At 49.8% G+C, this 20,847-nt stretch overlaps 1 protein-coding gene across 6 annotated transcripts; it reads left to right on the forward strand.

Moving 5' to 3' along the window:
• Positions 1-442: 442 nt before the first annotated feature.
• Positions 443-20,046, forward strand: Zfyve27 (zinc finger FYVE-type containing 27). Of its 6 annotated transcripts, none has more exons than XM_028888823.2 (13): positions 444-637; positions 1,401-1,598; positions 5,745-5,815; positions 7,697-7,883; positions 10,861-10,956; positions 12,207-12,319; positions 13,201-13,340; positions 13,978-14,049; positions 15,341-15,361; positions 15,499-15,643; positions 17,571-17,617; positions 17,888-17,969; positions 18,738-20,046. In XM_028888823.2, the coding sequence occupies exons 2-13, from the start codon at positions 1,402-1,404 to the stop codon at positions 18,800-18,802; spliced, it is 1,236 nt and encodes a 411-aa protein (XP_028744656.1). In that variant the 5' UTR covers positions 444-637; position 1,401; the 3' UTR covers positions 18,803-20,046. The 6 variants fall into 6 exon arrangements, with proteins under 6 accessions (XP_037062861.1, XP_028744656.1, XP_028744658.1 ...); XM_037206962.1 differs by having other exon boundaries at positions 507-531; XM_037206966.1 differs by lacking the exon at positions 17,888-17,969 and having other exon boundaries at positions 443-637.
• Positions 20,047-20,847: the final 801 nt, after the last annotated feature.

Below are 20,847 nucleotides of genomic sequence, written 5' to 3' on the forward strand. Positions count from 1 at the left end.
GCAACTGACATAGAAGATGTGTTTTCTGCCTTTCCTAGGCTCACGGAGCTTCTACTCAAGTTTTCTTTCTTTTTTATCCTTCTCTTCTCCCTTGTTTTTTGAGCCAGGAGATTCCCGTAGCCAAGGCTGGCTTTGAACTAGAAACACTCCTGCCTCAGAATCCTAACAGACGTGCTTCACCACGCAAGTCTCTCTAATTGTCCTTGTGGTAATGTTCCGGAGCTCGGCCGGTCCACAGGCATTAGGTCCTAGGGTTCCGGAGCTTTAAGTGAGTCGTCTCTTGCGTGGCAGGAGTTGAGTTGACCAGAAATTAGCAGGGAAGAGAAACGCCGCGCCCAGGCGCAGTATGGACGAGCCCGCTCACCTGCGCCTGGGTGGGAGGAGCTAAGCGCAGAGCTCCGCCCCAAGGCGGGCCGGCGCGATGACGTCACGGGCGCGCCACCGCAGAGCGAGTCGCGCGTCCCGGAAGCGACGGCGGTGGAGGGGGCTGGCGACTCTCTGGGACCTGTGACTTCGGAACGTCGGTGGGAGGTGGCGCGGCGTGGGGTGGGGCGGTCCTGAGGGAGCGCTCCGGGGCTCGGTGGCCCTTCCGTCCCGCTGGCCGTCCCTGCCCATCTCTCCCTGGGCCAGCGTCCGGGTAGGTGGCGGCCATCACACCCCCGCTCCTATGTGTTTACTGAGTCTGGCGCTCCCACCCGGTGGGGGCCGCCACCTGCTGGCCCAGCGACCTTGGGCGTGGCCTGCCTTGCGCGGCTTCGGGGGTGATGGTGGTCGAGGCCTCTGTAGGCGCTGACCTGCTAATCTCCTTCCTAAGCGCCTGTCTTGCCCCTGCCCCGGGTTCCTTTTTTCCTAGTTGTCCAATAGGGAGTTTGGTGTCCGGTCGGCCCCTTTCCAGGTGATGAATGGAGGAGCCAGGGTTAAGAGCGCGTTAAGTGTTTTGCTAGGAAGAGTTCATGAACCTCTGGGAGCCCTGCCAAGGGTCTTCCGGACTACACTGAGGGTGTTGACAAAGACTTCTCAGACCAAGAGGCACTCTTTAAGCGGACACCTGAAGGATAAATAGGATTACCAGATAAAGATGGGAGAAAGATATCACGGGACATCTTTTCACTTGGGATTACCAACTGTCTTCCTTCAACAACCTGGTTATTATGGGTTATATGTTCTTCAAAGGTTTGGTGGGGGGGAAGAGCGTTGAAGGGGTTCATGAAGAACAGGCTTTATATCCAAGTGGTCCACTTCACCCCGCTGATCTTCAGCAGGAACAAAGTTTCCTTCTGTGTGAAATGGGTAGTCCCTCTTACCTTGGAGGTTTAATTAGAAGTACCACATGAAATAATGCAAGGGGAAATGCGTTGAAGACTGAAGTGCATTGTAAGTGTGGGGAATTATGATTACAGGATGCAGACAGCAGCTCGGGACCTGAGTGGGCCAGAGGGGAGCCCCGGCGTGATGCCTGAGGTTCTCTCTGAGAGTCCACCTGCCCCCACCAAGTCCACAGCGTTTGATCTTTTCAACCTGGTTCTGTCCTACAAGAGGCTGGAGATCTACCTGGAACCCCTGAAGGACGCAGGTGATGGTGTTCGGTACTTGCTAAGGTACAGACTTTAGGGGTTGCTTTTCCTGTGGTCTCTCCTGCCTCTCTGGCCAGTTGGGCAGTAATTGGGCTGACTTTTCTGCTCTAGTGATGACTAGTTCTGGAGACGTTTGAGCTCTGGATTTATTCAGGTCTACCTGTGTTCCAGTCCTATGCAGGAAAGGCAGGAACTGGGAGCTGTCTGATCTTCATCAGGATTCTTTGTGACTGGATAAGCTCCTCTCAGGGACCGCTAGAAAGCCTTGGACATTGGCCTACTAAAGCTTGAGCAGGCTTAGAGTTTCCCGCCCCCCCTCTCCCAATATTAACATAATTAATATTAAAATGTTGATTTTATTTTGTTATTTTTGTTTGTGTGTGGCATTTGTATGCAGATTAGAGGACAGCCTTTGGGAGCTGGTTCTCCTTCCACAGTGGATTCTAGGGAGCAGACTCAGGCTTGGCAGCAAGCGGCTAAGCCATCTCACCAGCAAGTTACAATTTTAAACAAACCTCAGATACAAATACCTTTGAAAAAACTGGACACCATATTCATTTGTTATGTAGGATAATGGTTCTCAATTTTTTTCCTGATTTGCTTCATTTTTCATCCACTCAATTTTTTTCTAGCTTTCCTTTTGTTGTCTGAGATAGTGGTCTGAAACTCATGTAGTTTAGGCTGCTCTCAGACTCACATCTTTCTGTTTCATACTCACAAGTAATGGGACTACAGGTGTTTGCCACCAGGCTAGCACCAACTGATTCATTGTATATTCCTGGCTTGCCTGGAACTCACAGAGGCCTGTCTGCCACTATCTCTGGAGTGCTGGGATTAAAAGCATGTATTGCCATGCCTAGCCTCTCTTTTTTCCTTAAGTGATGTATTTACTTTTTAGATTTATGTGTATGATGTATTGTCTATATATATTTATATACACCATGTGTTTGCTTGCTTCCCTCAGAGGCCAGGAGATGCTGTCAGGGCCCCTGGGATTTAAGTTATACATGGTTGTGAGCTGCTATGTGGGCGCTAGGAACTGAGCTTGGATCTTAACCAGTTAACATCTCTGGGTTTATTTGTGTTAAAAGTATTTTTATTTGGACATATGCCTATAATCCCAGCATTTAGGAGGTAGAGACAGGAGGATCAGAAGCTCAAAATCATCTGTAGACAGAGTTTTCTTTGGGTTGCCAGCTCTCTCTCTCTCTTGCGCTCGCTCTCTCTCTCTCTTTTACACACACACACACACACACACACACACACACACACACACACAAACCGACACAGAGACTTATTATTAATTATGAAAGCTTGGCCTATAGCTTAGGCTTGTTCCATTAGCTCTTATAACTTAAACTAACCCATTTATATTAATCTACATTTTGTCTTTTTTTTTTTTTTTTATAACTTCTCTTCCATCTTGTACCTCTGGTTTCCTCTCTGTCTTTCTCTCTCTGCCTGGAAGTCCTGCCTATACATCCTGCCTAGCTATTGGCCATTTAGCTTTTTTATTAAACCAATCACAGTGACACATCTTCACACAGTGTAAAGGAATATTCCACAATAATCATTCTTAGCTCCATAGCAAGTTTGGGATCAGCTTGGGCTACAGGACACCTTGTCTCAAAAAAACATACCAAAAAACCCCAAAACAAAACAAAAAGATATCCTAAATTGCAAATAAATGGCTTTGCACTGCACTTCTGAATACTCCAGTTTGTCTGTTCTTTTTTTTTTTTTTTTGAGACAGTTTCTCTGTGTAGCCCCTGGCTGTCCTGAAACTAGCTCTGTAGATTATGATGGCCTCGAACTCACAGAGATCCACCTGCCTCTGCCTCTGCCTCCCAAGTGCTGGGATTAAAGGTGTGTGTCACCACCGCCCAGCTAGTTTATGTCTTTTAATAAAAGCATTTGATTTCATCATCAAAATAATGTCATACCTAACATAATTAAAAACCACTCTGCAGCCTGGGGCTCTTAGTTTCCCATAGATTATGAGGAAAGGAATACCATTCTTTGCTTTTCATGACGTCAAATACATGACGTCTTAAACATGTCTCAGAACCACTGGTGGCTGCCATTATGGTAAAAGTAAAATGAAAAGATAGTTGGAAACTCAGCCCTGTCTGAAGAGTCAGCGCGTCACACTGGCCTTCCAGAGCCACTCTCTTTGATCTGCTGACAGTTTGATTCTGGGAGACCCACAGAGCAGAGCAACTTATCATAAAATTTTACTGTAGCTTTGGACACAGTAGCCAAACTCCAAGATTGGGTCTCTTGTCAGTCCAATCCTCTTTACTAAAAAAAGCACTATCAACAGCATAAACGAATGCGACAGCCACTTTCATAGCCCAGCGGTCCTTCTGCCAGCATGTAGAGACTACAGCTGGGGAGGTGCCCCTCCATCCAGCTCCAAGCTGATCTCCCCAGATCCTCAGACCGCCAAACCTAACAAGTTGGTGTGCCAAGAGGCACTACACCACCAGCAGAGGAAAGTAGGACAGGGTGTGTGTAACTTGTGCTTTGCTGAAATGGGCAAAACAGAGGGGCGCAGATGACCAGATGAGGACAAAGCACTGTTTGCCAGCAGCGGATCCATTCTTTTTCTGATACTTGTTTCTCCTCTGATGTGTATATTGTGTACCTTGTGTATATTGACCTTAGGACATGGGTGTCTTAGTTTGCTTTTTTTTATTTTAACTTATTTTATTTGTTTTTGAGATAGAGTCTTATGTAGCCCATACTGACTCCAACTAACTGTGGCTGAGGCTGATCTTGAATGCCTGATCCTCCTGCCTCTACCTCCCCAGTACTGGAATTATACTTGTGCTCCCCCACATTGGGTTCTAAATGTCTTTTTCCACAGCTAAGCCAGCAGCACTGTGTAAACTGACATTGTCTGTCCCAAATAAGCACACAGAGGCTTACATGAATTATAAATGATCCGCTAATTGCTCAGGCTTATTTCTAACTAACTCTTATATTTTAACTTAACTCATATTCCTTATTTATGTTCTGCCATGTGGCAGTATCTTTATTAGCATGGCATGCTCATTTCCTGCTCCCTCTGTGTCTGGCTGGCGACTTGACTCAGCCCTTCTCCTTCCCATCATCCTTAGTTTGGTCTCCCTGCCTATACTTCCTGCCTGGCTACTGGCCAATCAGCATTTTATTAAACCAATTCGAGTGACAAATTTTTACAGTGTACAAGAGGATTATTCCACAGCAGCACTGTCTTGTCCTATGAGATTTGAGACACTTCTCTCTCCTCTTTGGGGACTTCTGTATTGTCATTTGGTGGTGGTGTGTGGAAGGGGCTATATCTCTTCTCAGTTCACACAGGTTGTGTTCCCTGGGCGCCAACTGCAATGCATGTTCTTTTTTTTTTTTTCTTCTTCTTTTTTTCCTGAGGTCTGAGCTCAGGGCGCTGTGCTTGCTGGGCAAGTGCTCTACCACTGAGCTAAACCCCAACCCTTCAGTTTTAGTATGGTAAAGTAGGTAATCTTTTTCTCCTTTTGAATCAAAGAGATAAAGTAACATGTGGGCAAAAGATGTCCGTATTGTTTTTTTCTCGATTTAAGACAAAGTCTCACTATAGAACTGGAACTCATTATGTAGACCAGCTGGCCTTGAGCTTGCAGGGATTTGCTGGCCTCTGCCTCCTGAGTGCTGGGATTAAAGGTGCCCTGTTGATGAATTTTGGACAAATGGACTGGTGAGCTGAAAGGGTTTTGATTTTCCCCATATCTGTTATTTTCCGTGGTCCAGCAAGTGGCCCGGAGAGTGAGCTGATAATAGTCTTAGGAAATTGTGACATAAGATAAAGGAAGTTGCTAAAAGAAGAACCTTGTCAGTGTCCCTTGTGAAGGACAGAGCCTTATAAAGCATGGTGAAGCAATGGGAACCAAGTTTCTCAACGGATGGTAGAGGTACTCTTGCCCCTGGAAGGAGGTTCTGTGGGTCTTCCAGTTTGTCACCCCAGGGTCAGTGTGTGACCTCTTGGTTCCTCCACTAGCCTCCGGACCTACAGATGGCCCATGCGTGTTTCTCCATGGCCCTCGTGCGCCTCCTCTGCTCGTGTCCAGATCTGGCTGGCTGGCTGTGCTGCCAGGCCTCTTTCAGGCTGGAGGAATGGCTGTCTTTTGATCAGAACTCTCTCTGTTGTAGGTGGCAGATGCCTTTGTGTTCCTTGATGACCTGCCTGGGCCTCAACATCTTGTTCCTCACTTTGAACGAGGGTAAGAACTACTTCTGGAGGCCAGTGGGTTTTTGTGAATGAATGTGGGGGAGAACCCTGAGTTGGAGCAATGTGGGAGGGACCACCTCTTTGCCAGTTTGATGTCTCCTTGGTGTTGGAACCCAAGCTCCGGAGCGATCCTTAGGATTCAACCTCTCTGTGACTTTGGGCACATGATAGAGCCTGTCTGTTGACTCCATTTCCCTCATCTCTGAACAGAAGATAGCAGCAGTCTTTCCTCAAGATCGCTGTGAAGAACGCTGTGTGTGCCGCTCAGCCCAGGGCCTCACACAGACTGTAGCTGCTGCTGCTTCTGTATTGCTTCCTTCCTGGCCGCTGCCTCATGACCCCCCTTTTCCCATTTACTTTCCTATCTGATTAGGGGTCATTTGCCAACATGACCTGGGGTAAGGTTATCAGGAGGAATCTGAGGAGAGACTTTTTCCCTCATAGCAAATGAGCCTTGATGGCTGGATGGCCACTAGTGCTGGGGAGAGGCGCGCGCCATGAGGAAGACATGTGACTGCAGAAGCCCTGGGTGGCAGTGCCTCCGAGGACATCTGTTGTGCATGCTGTGGCCCAGTCCTTTCAGGGTTGGAACTGTCAGGAAGTGTGGGAAGGGTCCAGGGCAGTGTTTAGAGGAGCTGGTCCTTTGTGAGTTCTTACGTCACACATGGTTCTCAGTATTTCCTATGGATGTGTGGAGTCAGTGGGTTGAAAGTTGTCTCAGTTCACACAGGATCATCTAATTTTGGACTGCTTTTTTTTTCTTTCTTTTTCTTTTTTGAGGCAGGAGCTCTCTATGTAGCTTTGGCTTGCCTTAAATTCACCATATAGTCCAGGTTTGCCTGGAACTACTTATTCTCCTGCCTCAGCCTCTTGGATTCTGGGGTTACAAATGTAACCACCATCATACCCATCTTTCTTTTCCTTAGTTGGGTTTTTCTTTAATTCAATCTCCTAGGATGTTAGTGTATGTGTGTCTAAGCACAGTTCTAAATTCCGTCAGTTTCAGTGACAAGTGTGTAATTAGCATTTGTGATGGCCACTGCTGTCTTTGTTTGCTATTGTGATATTGTATTACAAGGGAGAAATTCCTGCTTTGAACTTTGTCTCTATCCCTCAATCCTCAGGACTACTACTCGATCCTAAAAATCAAAGGAAAGGCTTCCCATCTGCCTTAGTAGTAGGTAGAGAGGGCCAAATTTTCATCCTGCAGCATCCAGACTGCAGATGTGAGCCATCTATTGTGTGCTGTGGCATTTTTTATTTTATCCTAGTGTGTGGGTGTTTTGCCTGCATGTATGTCTGTGTACTAGGTGTGTGCAGTGTCTGTGGAGGCCAGAAGAAGGTGTTGGATCACCTATAACTGGAGTTACAGATGCTTGTGAGCCACAGTGTGGGTACTGGAAGTCAAGCCCAGGTCCTCTGGCAGAGCAGCCCATATTTTCAACCACCAAGCCATCTCTTCAACCCACGAGGCATTTTTTTTTAAATTTATACAAGGTTGGAGTTCATCCATGACCACATACCTGCCTGGGGCTCACAGTTTCGAACCTACTTTTGCTGAAGAGACATCGTGTCCATAGTACATGGTGTGGTGATGGGATCTGTGAGGGAAAACAAAACTGGGTTGAGCAGGCCGTAGTGTGGGGGATCTGGAGTCCTACCTGCAGTGTGGTCAGGCTGGCTTCTCAGGCAGGGCCTGGAGGAGGTGGGAGGCGAGCACATGGACGGTGCGCAGGGCAGGCTCGTTTACTGTGTCACCTGCAGTGTGGTCAGGCTGGCTTCTCAGGCCGGGCCTGGAGGAGGTGGGAGGCGAGCACATGGACGGTGCGCAGGCTCGTTTACTGTGTCACCTGCAGTGTTCCTGATCCCCTAGGGGCCTGGTACTCCATGGGTGCCTTGATGATTTCGGTGCCTGCCCTGCTGGGCTACCTTCAGGAGGTTTGCCGGCCACAGCTGCCAGATTCGGAGCTGATGCGGAGGAAATACCACAGCATAAGGCAGGAGGACCTACAGAGAGTTCGCCTTTCCCGACCGGAGGCTGTGGCTGAGGTGAAGAGCTTGTAAGTATTGAAAGGAGGCCAGGAGTGTTGGGGAGTGAGCCTGCTGCCCGGCTGCCACAGACTTCATTTACTTAATCTCTTTACCGGGTCTGAACGGAGACACTATTATTATCCTCCACTTAGAGCTAGTGACTGAGACTCCAGATTCAGCTCCCATCACAACTGTGTTCGTTCTTTCCCCCAGAGGGACCTCTAAGGGGCTGGCTTAGGTGCCGCTTGTACAAGCCCCTGCTGGGTGAAGTGTTTATCTAATTATCCTTTATCAGTAAAAACTCAGGAGTCAGATATTGGAGTAAGAACCTGAATGATCAGAGAAGCAACCAGTAAATGACACCCCTCCCCCCCCATCCTTAATACAACAGGACTGAGACCTTCTCTAAGCCTCGCCCTACTATTTCCTGTGTCTGTTCACAGTCCTCCAAAACCTCTGTGGTTAATTTTGGTCAGCTAGTAGTTAGATCCATCCTCTGATTTAAAGCAAATTTTATTGGCAGTTTTGGGAACATCAGAATGCTATAAATATCCCACAACAGCTGGGCTTGGGTCCTGCCTCTTCACCTCTGTGCAACATCCCACAACTCTCTTGCTTCTCTGTGCCTCTGGTCCCTCATCTGCCGGATGTGATGTTGGGCTTTCGCAGAGGATGGTTGTGAAGATTGCTTGAGTGTTCAGTGTTAGTCATCATTACCATTCTCAACATGCCATGGCGGGTGCTTTGAGGAAGCAGCTTTAAGACTGTTGAGGAATGTTAACCTTGTCGAATTCAGTGACAGCTGGCTTTTCCTGAGCTTTTCCTTGATTCAGGCTCCAAGTAGGCTTTTGACATACAGCAGGGGTTATAACAGAACTAACATGCCCAGAAGTAGAGTCATCAGGAGTGAGGTCCAGGTATATGGGAAAATAAACAAACGACACTTTTTAATGTGAAGTAATTTATTTTTATGCATTTCTATAGCTAGAGTTTTCCTGCCTTGCCCACAGTTAGGACAAATCTCTCTCACTCGCCAGTCCCACAGCCACTCAGACCCAACCAAGTAAACACAGAGACCTATATTGCTTACAAACTGTATGGCCGTGGCAGGCTTCTTGCTAACTGTTCTTATATCTTAAATTAACCCATTTCTATAAATCTATACCTTGCCATGTAGCTCGTGGCTTACCGGCATCTTCACATGCTGCTTGTTATGGCGGCGGCTGGCAGTGTCTCTCTCCGCCTTCCTGTTCTTTCTTTTCTCCTCTCTGTTAGTCCCACCTATACTTCCTGACTAGCCACTGGCCAATCAGTGTTTTATTTATTGACCATCAGAGCAATTTGACAAATAGACCATCCCACAGCACATTTCTTTTTCTTTCTTTCTTTTTTTTTTTTTTTCTGAGATGATCTCATGATATAGCCTTGGCTAGCCTGAAACTCAAAATGTAGACCAGGCTGACTTGAAACTCATAGAGATCTTCATGCCCCTGCCTCCCAAGTGCTGGGATTAAAGGTGTGCACCAGTATGCTTGACACTGAAACAATATTTTAATATTTGACAAGCGGCACAGAAGAATGAAACAGTTCCATATACCATTCATACAGAGCAATTACTAATATTGTCACACTGGCTTTAGCTTTCTATTTTTTTATTTTCCCTTTAACCATTTGAAAATTATAAACAGTCCTCTGTTCACTCCAAACATTTCAGCATTTTTTTTTCTGAGATCAAGGACATTGTCTTATGTATTCCCAGTAGAACAGTTGGAATTAGGATATTTATATTGATATATTAGTACCTTTCTTTGCTGCATAGTTCATAATCACATTTTGCCATTTGTATTGATGAAGTTTTTTTAATATTGCTTTCCCCTGGTCCAGGGTCCAATTTAGAATCATACATTACATTGAAGGTTTTTTCTTTCCTGTACTGCTAAGACTAGATCCAAGACCTTGGCTACTAAGCACCTCAGTCCTCACACTTAATTTCTGTGTTCTGTTAACGTGGGGTGAGCGGTTCCACGTGACCTTAACGTACTTGATGGAGCACAAGCTCACTGTGTTGTTGTGTGTATGTGTGTGTATGTGTATAAAACAGTTTGTGTTACACCATTCCTTGTTAGATTCAGGGTACATGTTTGAGCAGGGCTGACAAGTGGAGTGTCATAGTCTATGTGAGAGCCACACGATGTCAGGAAATACTAACTGGGTCACTTGTTTAAGGCTTCTCTATGTAAATTATTGTTTAGCCTTGGTTGTTAGTAATCTGTGGAGAGATACATTGAGACTGAACTATCTTGTTCTCATCAGCTTCCACTCACCTGCTATAAAAGCCACTGGTGGGTCCTACCTTCATGAGTTTGTTCCGTGGTGGTTGAGAAGTGGTTCTCTGCTCAACATTCCATTTGCATTTATTTTCTGGCATTCTGCGGCGGGGAAGTGTGCTTCTCATTTATTGTCAGTATGAATGCACAGGTTATTTCACTCAGCAGGGTCTAATCTATTACAGTTCTTCCTTCCATCTTGGAGTGCCCTTGGTTTGGCCAGTGGGACCCCTTGAGCTGGTTTTTGTCTTCTTTCATTATAGCCCCATCATTTTTCAGTGCTGCCTTACTGGGTGGCACAGCAGAATATTCACATTTGTCTAATTTTCCCTGTTCCAGCTCTAGAAGCAGCCGTGTCTCTAATGAGCCCTATGGAGAAGGAGGGTACTGAGTCTACAAAGTGGTTCCTCCCAATTGCCATAAATAAAATAATAAAAAAAAATAGCAGGGACCTTAACTGTTTCACCTCAACAAGGGCCTCCCAAAGGAGGTTGACATGGACTGGAACACTTTGCCAGACCATCTCCCAGCACAAGTATTTACAGACGGTGGCCACTGCTGGCTAGCTGTGCCTGTGAAGCCCAGCCTCTGCATCCTCATCGCTTCTATCCTCCTGGATGGGTAGGTGGGCTTGGGAGGGGCAGGGCTTGTCCACTCACAGAAGCTCCTGTGTCCACAGCTTGATTCAACTGGAAGCCTTCCTGACTCGCCTGTGCTGTACCTGTGAGTCAGCCTACCGTGTGCTACACTGGGAGAACCCCATGGTGTCCTCACAGTGAGTGGGCCCTTCCTTTCCACCCGCCGCCCTGTAGGAATCTGTGGCTTGAACACCACCCCACCCCCACCCCCGCCAAGTGAAGCCAGCTACCTTGAAAAGGCTTCTGCCCCACCCACCTCAGGAGAGGAGCACACCATGGCCCTAGGGTGTGGGTCTGCACATATGCTTTTGCCCCTAAATGATTGCTTCTGTGTAGGTGCCATTTTAAAAGATACACCGTAACAGTACTCGAATAATAGGCAAGTAACTCACTGTGTAATCTACCACCCTGCTGTAACAGCTGAGCTCATGTTCAGCTGCCTTCTGGAGCTGCTCATGTGCCTATCAGCTTCATGTTGCTTTTTGGATTTGTTTATTTAATTATATATGTAATATGTATATTATATATAATATATTTTATATATTATATATATAATATGAATGTTTTGCCTGCATGTGTGCATGTGTGCATACCCTGAGGGTGCTGGTAATCAAACATGGTCCTCTATAAGAGCCCAAAGTGCCCTAGGCCAATGAGCCACCTCTCTAGCCTGTGTGTATGAGATCTCTCTCTTCATTAATTACATCATAAGTGGTTACAACAAAGTCTTTGGAATTATTTTGTAATGTGGACTGTGAATGATTGTAATTTATGGAAGTGTTCTGTTATATATTTAGATAAGTTCTACTTTTCATTACTAGCCCTACAGTGAACATTTTGATGGACTTAGTTTTAATTTTTTGAAAAATTTTTTAGTGAACTTAAAAGATGAAATTGCTGCATACATGGAATGCATATTTTTGAGGCTTTCCTATATCAATAATGGCTATAATGTCTGTCTCGTCTTCACTGTGTGCCAGGCCCATGCTCAGAGGTTCCTGTTTGTTGTCTGTCTTTTTCTAGTGATCCCGTGGAGTAGATGCTGTTTAACCTGTACTTTATAGGTGAATGAAGTAATGCTTGAGAACCAAGGGACTTGTCACAGAGACAGTGGCAGAGTTTGTCTCATGCTCCAGTCTGTGTCTAGACTTCAGGCCTAGACCCTTCCAGCAATGGCAGCTGAGCCAGCGCCATGGACTCCCTGCTTGAGACACAGTGTGGTTTCACTGGTGTCACTTGCTAGACACCAACAACTTGGCACTTCTGAGTACTTCCTCAGCAGTTGCACACTGGCTTGATGGCAGGTCTTGCCAGTTTGTGCCCAGAGCTGTTTCTCACCTGGTGCTCCCGTCACTTCCTCCTGATCTTGGACTTTGTGTTCATCCAGGTTCTATGGCGCTCTCCTGGGCATGGTCTGCATGCTCTACCTGCTGCCTCTCTGCTGGGTCCTTGCCCTTTTAAACAGCACGCTCTTTCTGGGAAACGTGGAATTCTTCCGAGGTAAGCCCCAGAGAGCCTGACAGCTGGGCCGAGGCCCACCCTGAGCACCTGTGTAGGCTTCCTGCTTCTGTATGTTTGCTGTGCTTGCCACAGGGGCCAGCTTTGCACCGGGGTTCTCTGGGAGTGTGCTGGGGTTGGGTGTCTGACCGTGCTCTAAGGTGGCTGCCATTAGAGGGTTCCCTCTCTTTTTTGGGGGGGTTTTCTCTGTGTAGTTTTGGTGCCTGTCCTGGATCTCGCTCTGTAGACCAGGCTGGCCTCGAACTCACAGAGATCCACCTGGCTCCGCCTCCTGAGTGCTGGGATTAAAGGTGTGCGCCACCGCCGCCTGGCTTCCCTTTCCGTTTTTAAGGCAGATTCATCACTGCTTACGGATATGGTGGCTTGTAGAAGATAAAAGAGGGGTCTTTCCCCTAAATTGCTACCTACTCTTGCACGTGTGGCCACCTGGAGTGGCTGCCACATCTCCTTGTGACCCCGAGTCTGCTGTCTGGCTTCGGGATGCTGGGCAGTCTGGAGTGGCCCTGTGCTTGGTGATTGCTCTCCTTGCTTTCTGTCCTTAGTTTCATGGTCACTTGCTGGAGTGACTCTGGAGCAGAGGGGTGAGTGCTGATAGAGAACACTCCTGGAGTGCCACTTACTGGGTCTCTGGGAAGTTCCCTCCAGAGTTCTTTCTGGAGTTTTTCCTTTTTTTCAGACAGGGTCTCACGTTGTAGTCCTGGCTCACTGGAATCTTTTTATGTAGACCAGACTGGCCTTGAATGCACAGAGATCTACCTGCTTCTGCCTCCCGAGTGCTGAGGTTAAAGGTGTGGTATGCACCACCACCGCCCATTTACCGTGTCTTGCGTCACCTCTGACCCTGTTCTCCATTCCCTCTGCAGTGGTGTCTGAGTACAGGGCTTGTCTGCAGCGGCGGATGAACCCCAGGCAGGAAGAGTGTGCCTGTGAGAGTTCAGCACTGCAGGAGGCCGGGGGAAGGAGTTCTCTGCTGGACAGCACACCTGACCCTACACCCACAGAGGTGAGTGTCCTGCCGCTGGCAAGTGGGTCCTCCTCCCCTTTTTGTCTTTTTTTCCTCCCTCTTGTTTATAAGGCATAGCTTCTGGGCTGGGGCTGGGGAGCTTTCCTGCCTAGTCTCTGGGATGCTTAGTAATAAAAAGTGCAATGAAATGGCCGCCTGGGCCTTTCTGAGCACTTGGTCTGTGCCCGGTGCTGCACTAAGTACCCCGTGGGGTGTGAGCACTTGGTCTGTGCCCGGTGCTGTGTTTAGTGTCTGTGGGGTGTGAGCACTTGGTCCGTGCCCAGTGCTGTGTTTAGTGCCCCGTGGGGTGTGTCTTGGGGATGGGGATGAGATAATTTCCAGTGGCACAAGAGAAGGCCGAGGCACAGAGTGGCTGCCAAGGCTCTCAGCTAGTAAACCGCTGAGTCTTGGGTAGGCTCTGACGGTGAGTTACTGCAGGTCCAGCGAGTCTTGTTCTGTGGTCATGCCTGTGGGGTTAGAGGGTGCTCTTCTTGTGATTGCCTCTTTCCTGCAGCTGTGCAGTTTGCTGGGGCGGGGACCAGGGGTTTTGGAGCCTAGCCACTGGCTCTCAGCAGGTGGCTCTCTACCCTAGGGACCAGGGTTGCCAACCCTTTTGCCATAGAGTTTTTCTTCCTAGGACCTCACGCCAGGCAGTGTGGAAGAGGCTGAGGAAGCTGAGCCAGATGAAGAGTTCAAAGATGCAATTGAGGTGGGTGGCCTTCTCCCGGTCCCCTCTACTGACCAGGCCAGATCAAGTTGGGTGGGCTGAGAGCTGTACTTTTTGTTTTTTATTTTTTTCCCCTATCATCCACATGGGAAGCCAGAACTTGATCTGAGCTGGAAATTCACTGATTGAAAGAGTGCCACTGGTCCCTTCCTCCTCTCCTCATCTGTCTCGAGAGCCCAGGGCAGGGCTGGCTCTGCTAGCCTATGTAAACCACTGTTGTGGGGTGGTGGTTTGTCACCTGGCCTTGAGGTCATGGTGTTGGGGGGCGTGGGGGGGGCGTGGGGGGGCGGGGTGTGTGTGTTTGGAGGAGGCGCCTGCCCTGTGCCTCTGCCTGTCTGTAGACTGAGTTCCATAGATGTCCCTTTGGGAGGGTGGAGAAAGTAGTTGCCTGGCCAAGTGCTGGTTCAGGGGAAGTTCAGCAGCCTTGATTTAGACAGTGATTTAGATTGGTAGTGTGAAGACATGTTTTCTTTGGCTTGTAAACTTTTAAAATAGTTCTTTGAGCCAGTGTTTGAAACGGTGGATTTCAGTTAGAACTGTAGGCTTGTTACTTTCCTAGCATCTCAGAGTCTGCAGCAGTCAGTAGAGCTGAGGGGCCATTGTCTCCTGTCGGACAAGTCACAAGATTGCTCATCTGGGAGAGGTGCTTGTTGCCAAGTCTGATGGTCTGAGTTTGGTCCCCAGAACCCTCATGGTGGAGGGAGAGACATGACTCTGGAAAGTGTCCTCTGAGAGGTTGGAAGAGCAAGAGGCTTGTGATTTTAACTGGGCCCCGCTATACTGCTGGCTTGCCCCTCAGACCCGCCCAGTCCCTTTCAGCTGTGACTGCGAGAGATTTCCTCAAGTTGGTGATGGCTGTAGGCTTGATCTGTGGAAGATGGAGATAGCTATGGCAGGGCTTTCCAAGCGTTTTTGTTCATGACCCAAGTAAGGAACACATTTTTAGATCCAGACCCAGTTCACCCTTAGTTCTGTAGAATGTGTGGAACTTAAGTGAAACACAGCCCAGAAGACTGTTGTGAGGGATATTTCCTTTCCCACTCTGTTCTCTTGAACTGTATATGACCAGCGGCAATAGAGTTGCGCCAAGCTTTCTCTAAGCTTCCATGGGTCTGGGCTGCTTCCAGAGAGCCCCCTATTGCGTTCACCCTGCGGGAAGTACTCAGGGCTCGGGATGGCACAGCAGTTTCCCCTGCCTCTCCTGCTCTTCCCTTCCTGCTAGCTCTCTGTTTTCTCTTCTTCTTCTTCTTCTTCCCCGCACCCTGGGAGGCAGGAGACCCACCTGGTGGTGCTGGTAAGTAGAAGCGGGGTGCAAGGGGCAGGGCTGGTTAACTGGGCCACACTTCATGGCCACCATGCCCAGGTGCCTCTGCATGCAGGACCTGGGCTGTTGTAAGTGATGAGCGGGACTGGAATAAGCTGTTCCCACAGGAGGATGATGAGGGCACCCCGTGCCCAGCAGAGGATGAGCTGGCCCTGCAGGACAATGGGTTCCTCAGTAGGAATGAGGTGTTGCGCAGCAAGGTGTCACGGCTTACAGAACGGCTCCGCAAGCGCTATCCCACCAACAACTTTGGTATGGCCAAAGAAGTGGATTGGAGGGGGGTGTGGCTAGGGCGGGTGGGACACCTGGGCCACAGGAGCAGAGTCCAAGAATTGTGGGCACTTGTAAAGATGTCCATGGCACCTTGGGGAATGTGCAAATGTCTCAGGACGTGTGAGTGTGGCATGAATGTGGGTCTCTTCATGCCCACCTCTCATTGTCGAATATTAGCTGACAGGAAGAGAAGGTACCCTTGGCCCAGGCTACAGAGAGCTGTGATCCCTAGGCAGCAGAACTTGACAGCAAATACTAGCTCAGCCAGTGTCCTTGGGCAAATTATGCCTCTGTTTTCCCTTCTGTAAGAGAAAGTTCTTGTTGGGTTGCTGTGGATGGCATGCCAGTGCATGCCAAGAGTTAGCACAAGGCCAGGCTGGCTCTAAGTAACGGTGCTGTTTGTGTGGGAGGTGCTGGCTGGGCCTGTGTGTCCCTGAGAGCCTGTCTCGGTCGTTGTGACCTGGCTATCTGCAGTAAAGGGTACCTTCTTCTGGGTATGGTAGTTTGCTGAGGTCACTTGCTGCCAAAGTTGTAGTTTGGATAATCTGTATTTTGGGGGGTTGTGGGTAGATCAAGGACAGAGTTTGAAGGGTGGGTCTGACTTTGAGCACGGCTTGGGGACCAGGCTCTGATATGGATAAAGTCCTCGTGAGAGCCTAGAGTAACCGGTGACTGAGAGTCACTGTGCCTTTGACTTGAGTGTTCCAGTGTTTAGTGAGATCGAGGGAGGAGAAATCCCTGGATTTATCTTCAGGAGTTTGAGGGACCTCTGGGGCCTGCCTTCCTGCCCCTGACTCGTGGTGTGGTTGTCTTTTCAGGTTAGGTGTCTGTCCTGGACCTGCTGGTTTCTTTCGTGTGTCACTATCCCTAAGCACTGAGGATCCCTTTTATCTGTGTTGACTCCTGGCCTTGACAGACACACTCTAGGCTCAGGGGCCTTCCATAGACATACTGTCATTTCTCAGGTGGATGTGGTGGGGCAGGCAGATCCTCTGGGCCCAGGAGCAGCAAAGGGATGTTTGCCTCAGACGTCTCTGCCATGGTCCTGTGTGTGTCCCGTGTCGTGTCCGTCCCCCGCCCCCCCCCCCCCTGCTCCACAGTCTTCCTTCCTTGACCCCAGGGAGTCTCTTTTTAGCAAGAGCCATGGGTAATCCTGGCTGGACTAGAAAGGAGCTTTACTGTTAGGGTCAGACATGTTACCCACGAGTCACAGCTGTGCCCTCTGCTGCTGATTGCTGCCCTTCCGGATCATAATAGCCCCAGAACCTGTTTTCTCCATCTGCCATCTCTCCTGACATCCACCCCTTGACTCCAGTCACCACCTGAGCTGCTGTTGGCATTGTGCCGCTGTCTGAAGCCCCTCCGTCTCGTCACCTTGGTGACTCAGGAAGGTGGTGGTCCTGCTTGCCAGGAATTCTGTCCTCCCTCCGTGTCATGTGGAAGGGGCCTGGTTTCACACTCCTCTTGGAACCTTCTGATGACAGAAAGCAGGAGTGTGCATTTCCTAGAGGCCTATCTGTCCCTCAGCTGTGTTTATTTGTAAGGAAGCATTATGAAAGGGTCACATATGGTGGGCTTCACTGAGGACACCTGAGTCAGGTCCCTGATTCCAGGGAGGAGAGTCTCTGGGTGCTCCTTGGTAATCTGCCAAGCTTGTGAGTCGGGGTGCGAGACCACTCAGTGTTGGGAGGGGGCAAGAATCGGAGCTGTGGGTAGCCTGGTGGCAGCTGCTCCTAGGGGTGGGCACCTTTTCTTGTTCTGAATCCAGACCTTCCTCTCTGTACCCAGCTGAGATGCTGGGCTGTACCAGGCGGGGTCCTAAGTGCCCCAGTTAGAAGCGTCAGGAGCAGTTCGGGGTGAGTGGCCCGGGCTGGGTCACAGCTGAGCTGCTGCCTTTGTTTCTCAGGGAACTGTGCGGGCTGCGCTGCCACCTTCTCGGTGCTGAAGAAGAGGGTAAGTCGGTGCTGTGTGCTGGGGCAGTGTGCTGTGACTGCTTATGTGGGACTCGGGAGAGCCATCAGTGGAGTCTGGGTCTCGGGTCACAGGGCCAGTGCATCCCCCCTGCTTCAGGCCCACACCCTTACCAGCCCCTGCGGCTGTCCGGCCTCGTTCCCACCCTCTCCATCTTACAGGACGATGGGACGATTGGAGGGAGGAGGTACTGGGCTGTCGGGTGGGTGCCCGAGGGTGGGCTCCGTCTGACCTTGGCGTTCTTGTTGACAGCGGAGCTGCAGCAACTGCGGGAACAGTTTCTGCTCTCGGTGCTGCTCCTTCAAGGTGCCCAAGTCCTCCATGGGGGCCACAGGTGAGGCAGGCAGTGGGTCAGGGCGGCCGCCCTGGGGAGGGGGTGGGGGCGTTCCCCACGGAGGAGACCGCCTGGTTGACTCTTACTTTCATTACCTCGGTAACATTTTTAACAAAATCAAAATTATTTCTATTCCTCTCCTAAAAGCTGTACATGCTTGTTGTGAATAACACTTGTGGATGAGCAAAAGGAAGAAAATCCTCCCATGTGTCCCAGGCAGGGTGGTTGGGTGTGGGCCTCTCTGTCGCTGGCGTGTAGGTGGCATGAATGTGCTTTGGTGTTCTTGAAAACTGGGGTTATATTTCACTTCCTGCCCTGTGCTGTGTTGTGATGTTGGGCAAGCTTTTTCCCTTCTGATCTTACAAGTAGCACATGCTTGTTAACTGTAAAATTTGGATATTATTATAAAGAAGAAAGGAAGAGAAAAGTGATCCTGTAATCTTACCACCCAGAGATTTTTAACCACCGTTAAAACGTTTAGGGAAAATTTCCTCTGGTATTTTATTTTTTTAAAAAAAAGGCTTTAAAAAGGTGTTTTGTTGATGCCAGAAGAATTTCCAATGCACAGAACACCTGGGAGAGGCCTGCCGTCGGCATCAGAGCCCCAGTGCTCCGGCGTGACGGAGGGCAGGGAATGTGCTGGATCAGGGAGGTGTGGGCTGGCCGTGGGTGGTCTGTCTACGGACTGGGGCCCAGTCAGTTCAGTATTGGCGCCTTGAGCCTAAAGGGTACAAAGAACCGTCTCACCGCGTTCTTCTTCCTTTCCAGCTCCTGAAGCCCAGAGAGAGACGGTGTTTGTGTGTGCCTCCTGTAATCAGACCTTGAGCAAGTGAGAAGAGAAGAGAGAGGCCAGACTCCCTTTGTCCTGGGGCCAGCAGTAGACCCTCCTCTCCCAACCCTGGTCCTCTGAGGCGTTTGCCGGGCAAATGTAGCTGACAGTTAGGTCCTTCCTGCCCTTCCCCTGCTGCCTCCAGCTGGGCTGGTGATCCGCTAAGGCCCACAGGGAGAGTCCCTGGAGCTGTTTGCCCTGAACCACCCTGTGCCCTGTTGGTTTTGGACTGGCCAGAGAATGTCCACCAGAGGGCGGAATTGAGCACAGCCTGCTCTCGTCTGAGCTCTGATGGTCAAGGCCAGACTGACTAGGCCTTAGGCTCTAAGAGACCTGAGGTGGGGAAAGAGGTTCTTCCCTGTTGAGTGCTGGCCGGCTAAGCCCCAGAGAGCCTGCAGGATGACTTAGACACCATGGCCTGACTCTGCCCTTTGAGAAGCCTCGGGAGCTGTTGTTTTCTAGACATGATTGGAGTTCCCAGGTGCCCAGAGGAGAGTGCACATGAGGGTACTGATCCAGTCTCTCAGTGTCGAGTGGATGGTAGCATGGGGAAGCTCTGTCTACAGGATCTTATCTCCCATGACTCTCTGGTGTCCTCAGCCCTGCTGGGATGGCTGCGGGACCCTCACATCACTCCTGCTCCTGCCCTGGGTCTAGGGCACCCCACCTCTCTTCTCTCACACTGCCACCTCTCCTTAACCCTCACCCTGTAGAACATGAGGCCAGGGGATTGGAGCAGAGATTCTGAAAGCCCTTGGCCTTTGAGGTCCGTGAAAGGGTAGGACTTGATGGGCTGCCTCTTAGAGTCCAGGGCTGTTCCTGGAGAACAGTGTCCACTGTGGGATAAGGTCACATGATTAGTTTTATGTTCCCTCTGATCTGCCAAGGGAGCCCTGTGCCTCTTCTTAAGCCATGAGCTGGCTCAGGCCCCCTTTCCCTGGAGCTGCCCTGTCTTTTCAAAGTATTTATTTATTTATTTCATGGTTCCTGGGAGCATGCAGCTCAGGGCTGGGGTGAAGATGAGGGCTTCTGCAGGACCTTGCATCTGGGTGTGGGATGAGTGACTCCCGTCTGAAGCCCTCTTTGCTGATTGGCCATATGCAGAGCAGTGAGGGTTTGGCAGTGCGGACCAAGCAGGTGAGGTGTACCCTTTGTCCTGGGGAGAGAGCATTACCTCTGTGCTTATGTATTCTGGAGAGCACTGTAAAGGAACTGTGTGGAGAATTGTCAATAAAAGGCCCAAGCTTACGCTTTTGTCCTGTCCTTGTGCCAACACTCGCCATGGGCGTGGGGAGACCCAGGTTTCCTAGTGCTGTTCAGATTTTTCACTTTGCCAAGGGTGGGATGTGGGGCGGGTCTTTGCACACTCTGTGGCAGTGCCCGTGTGCTGCTGCCCGGTCTGCGAGGGAGCCAGACCCAGTGGAGAGCTGTGCCCTGTGAACAGGAGGGGCGGGCTTTGTCTTGTGACCAGAGTGAGGGCCAGAATTTAAATACTAAACAATGCAGGCTTTAGAATGGAGAAATCGTAGCTACCCCCTCTCCTTCCCCTGCAAAGCCAGAAAGGCCCGGCCCCACGGGAGGGAGGCTGAGAGCTGGCGGGAGAGGTTGCTTGGAGAGGTTGCTTGGAGAGGTGAGGTGCAGGTGGCCCCTGTGATCCCAGCGAGGCGGGTTGGACTGGGTGCCGGGCACTGCACACATTGGTTAGTGCCAGTGACAAGCCCAAGGGGCACTGCTCTTCTCACAGTAAGACGGCAGTGCCCAGCACAGCTGTGTAAGCCGGCTCCAGGTCAGCCCCACCTATCATGGACCTCCTCTGTGTCATCCTACAGCCTTGGGACAAAACATGCACCTCTGTCCTGTGTCCTTACAGCAGTCATCTTTTTTTTCTTCCCCCTTTAAGCCAGAGAATAATATAAAATCATTTTTTAGAGGAGAGTGTCAGGGAGAGTCCTGGGATAGTCTGAAACAGGTGATGCCATCCTGTTGAAAGGAGACTGTCATTGCTCAGGAAGGCTGCTATAGGGTGTAGTCGAAGATGTAAGGAAAGGG

This window comes from Peromyscus leucopus, chromosome 1 (assembly GCF_004664715.2).
Source record: "Peromyscus leucopus breed LL Stock chromosome 1, UCI_PerLeu_2.1, whole genome shotgun sequence".
Classification (NCBI taxonomy): Eukaryota; Metazoa; Chordata; class Mammalia; order Rodentia; family Cricetidae; genus Peromyscus; species Peromyscus leucopus.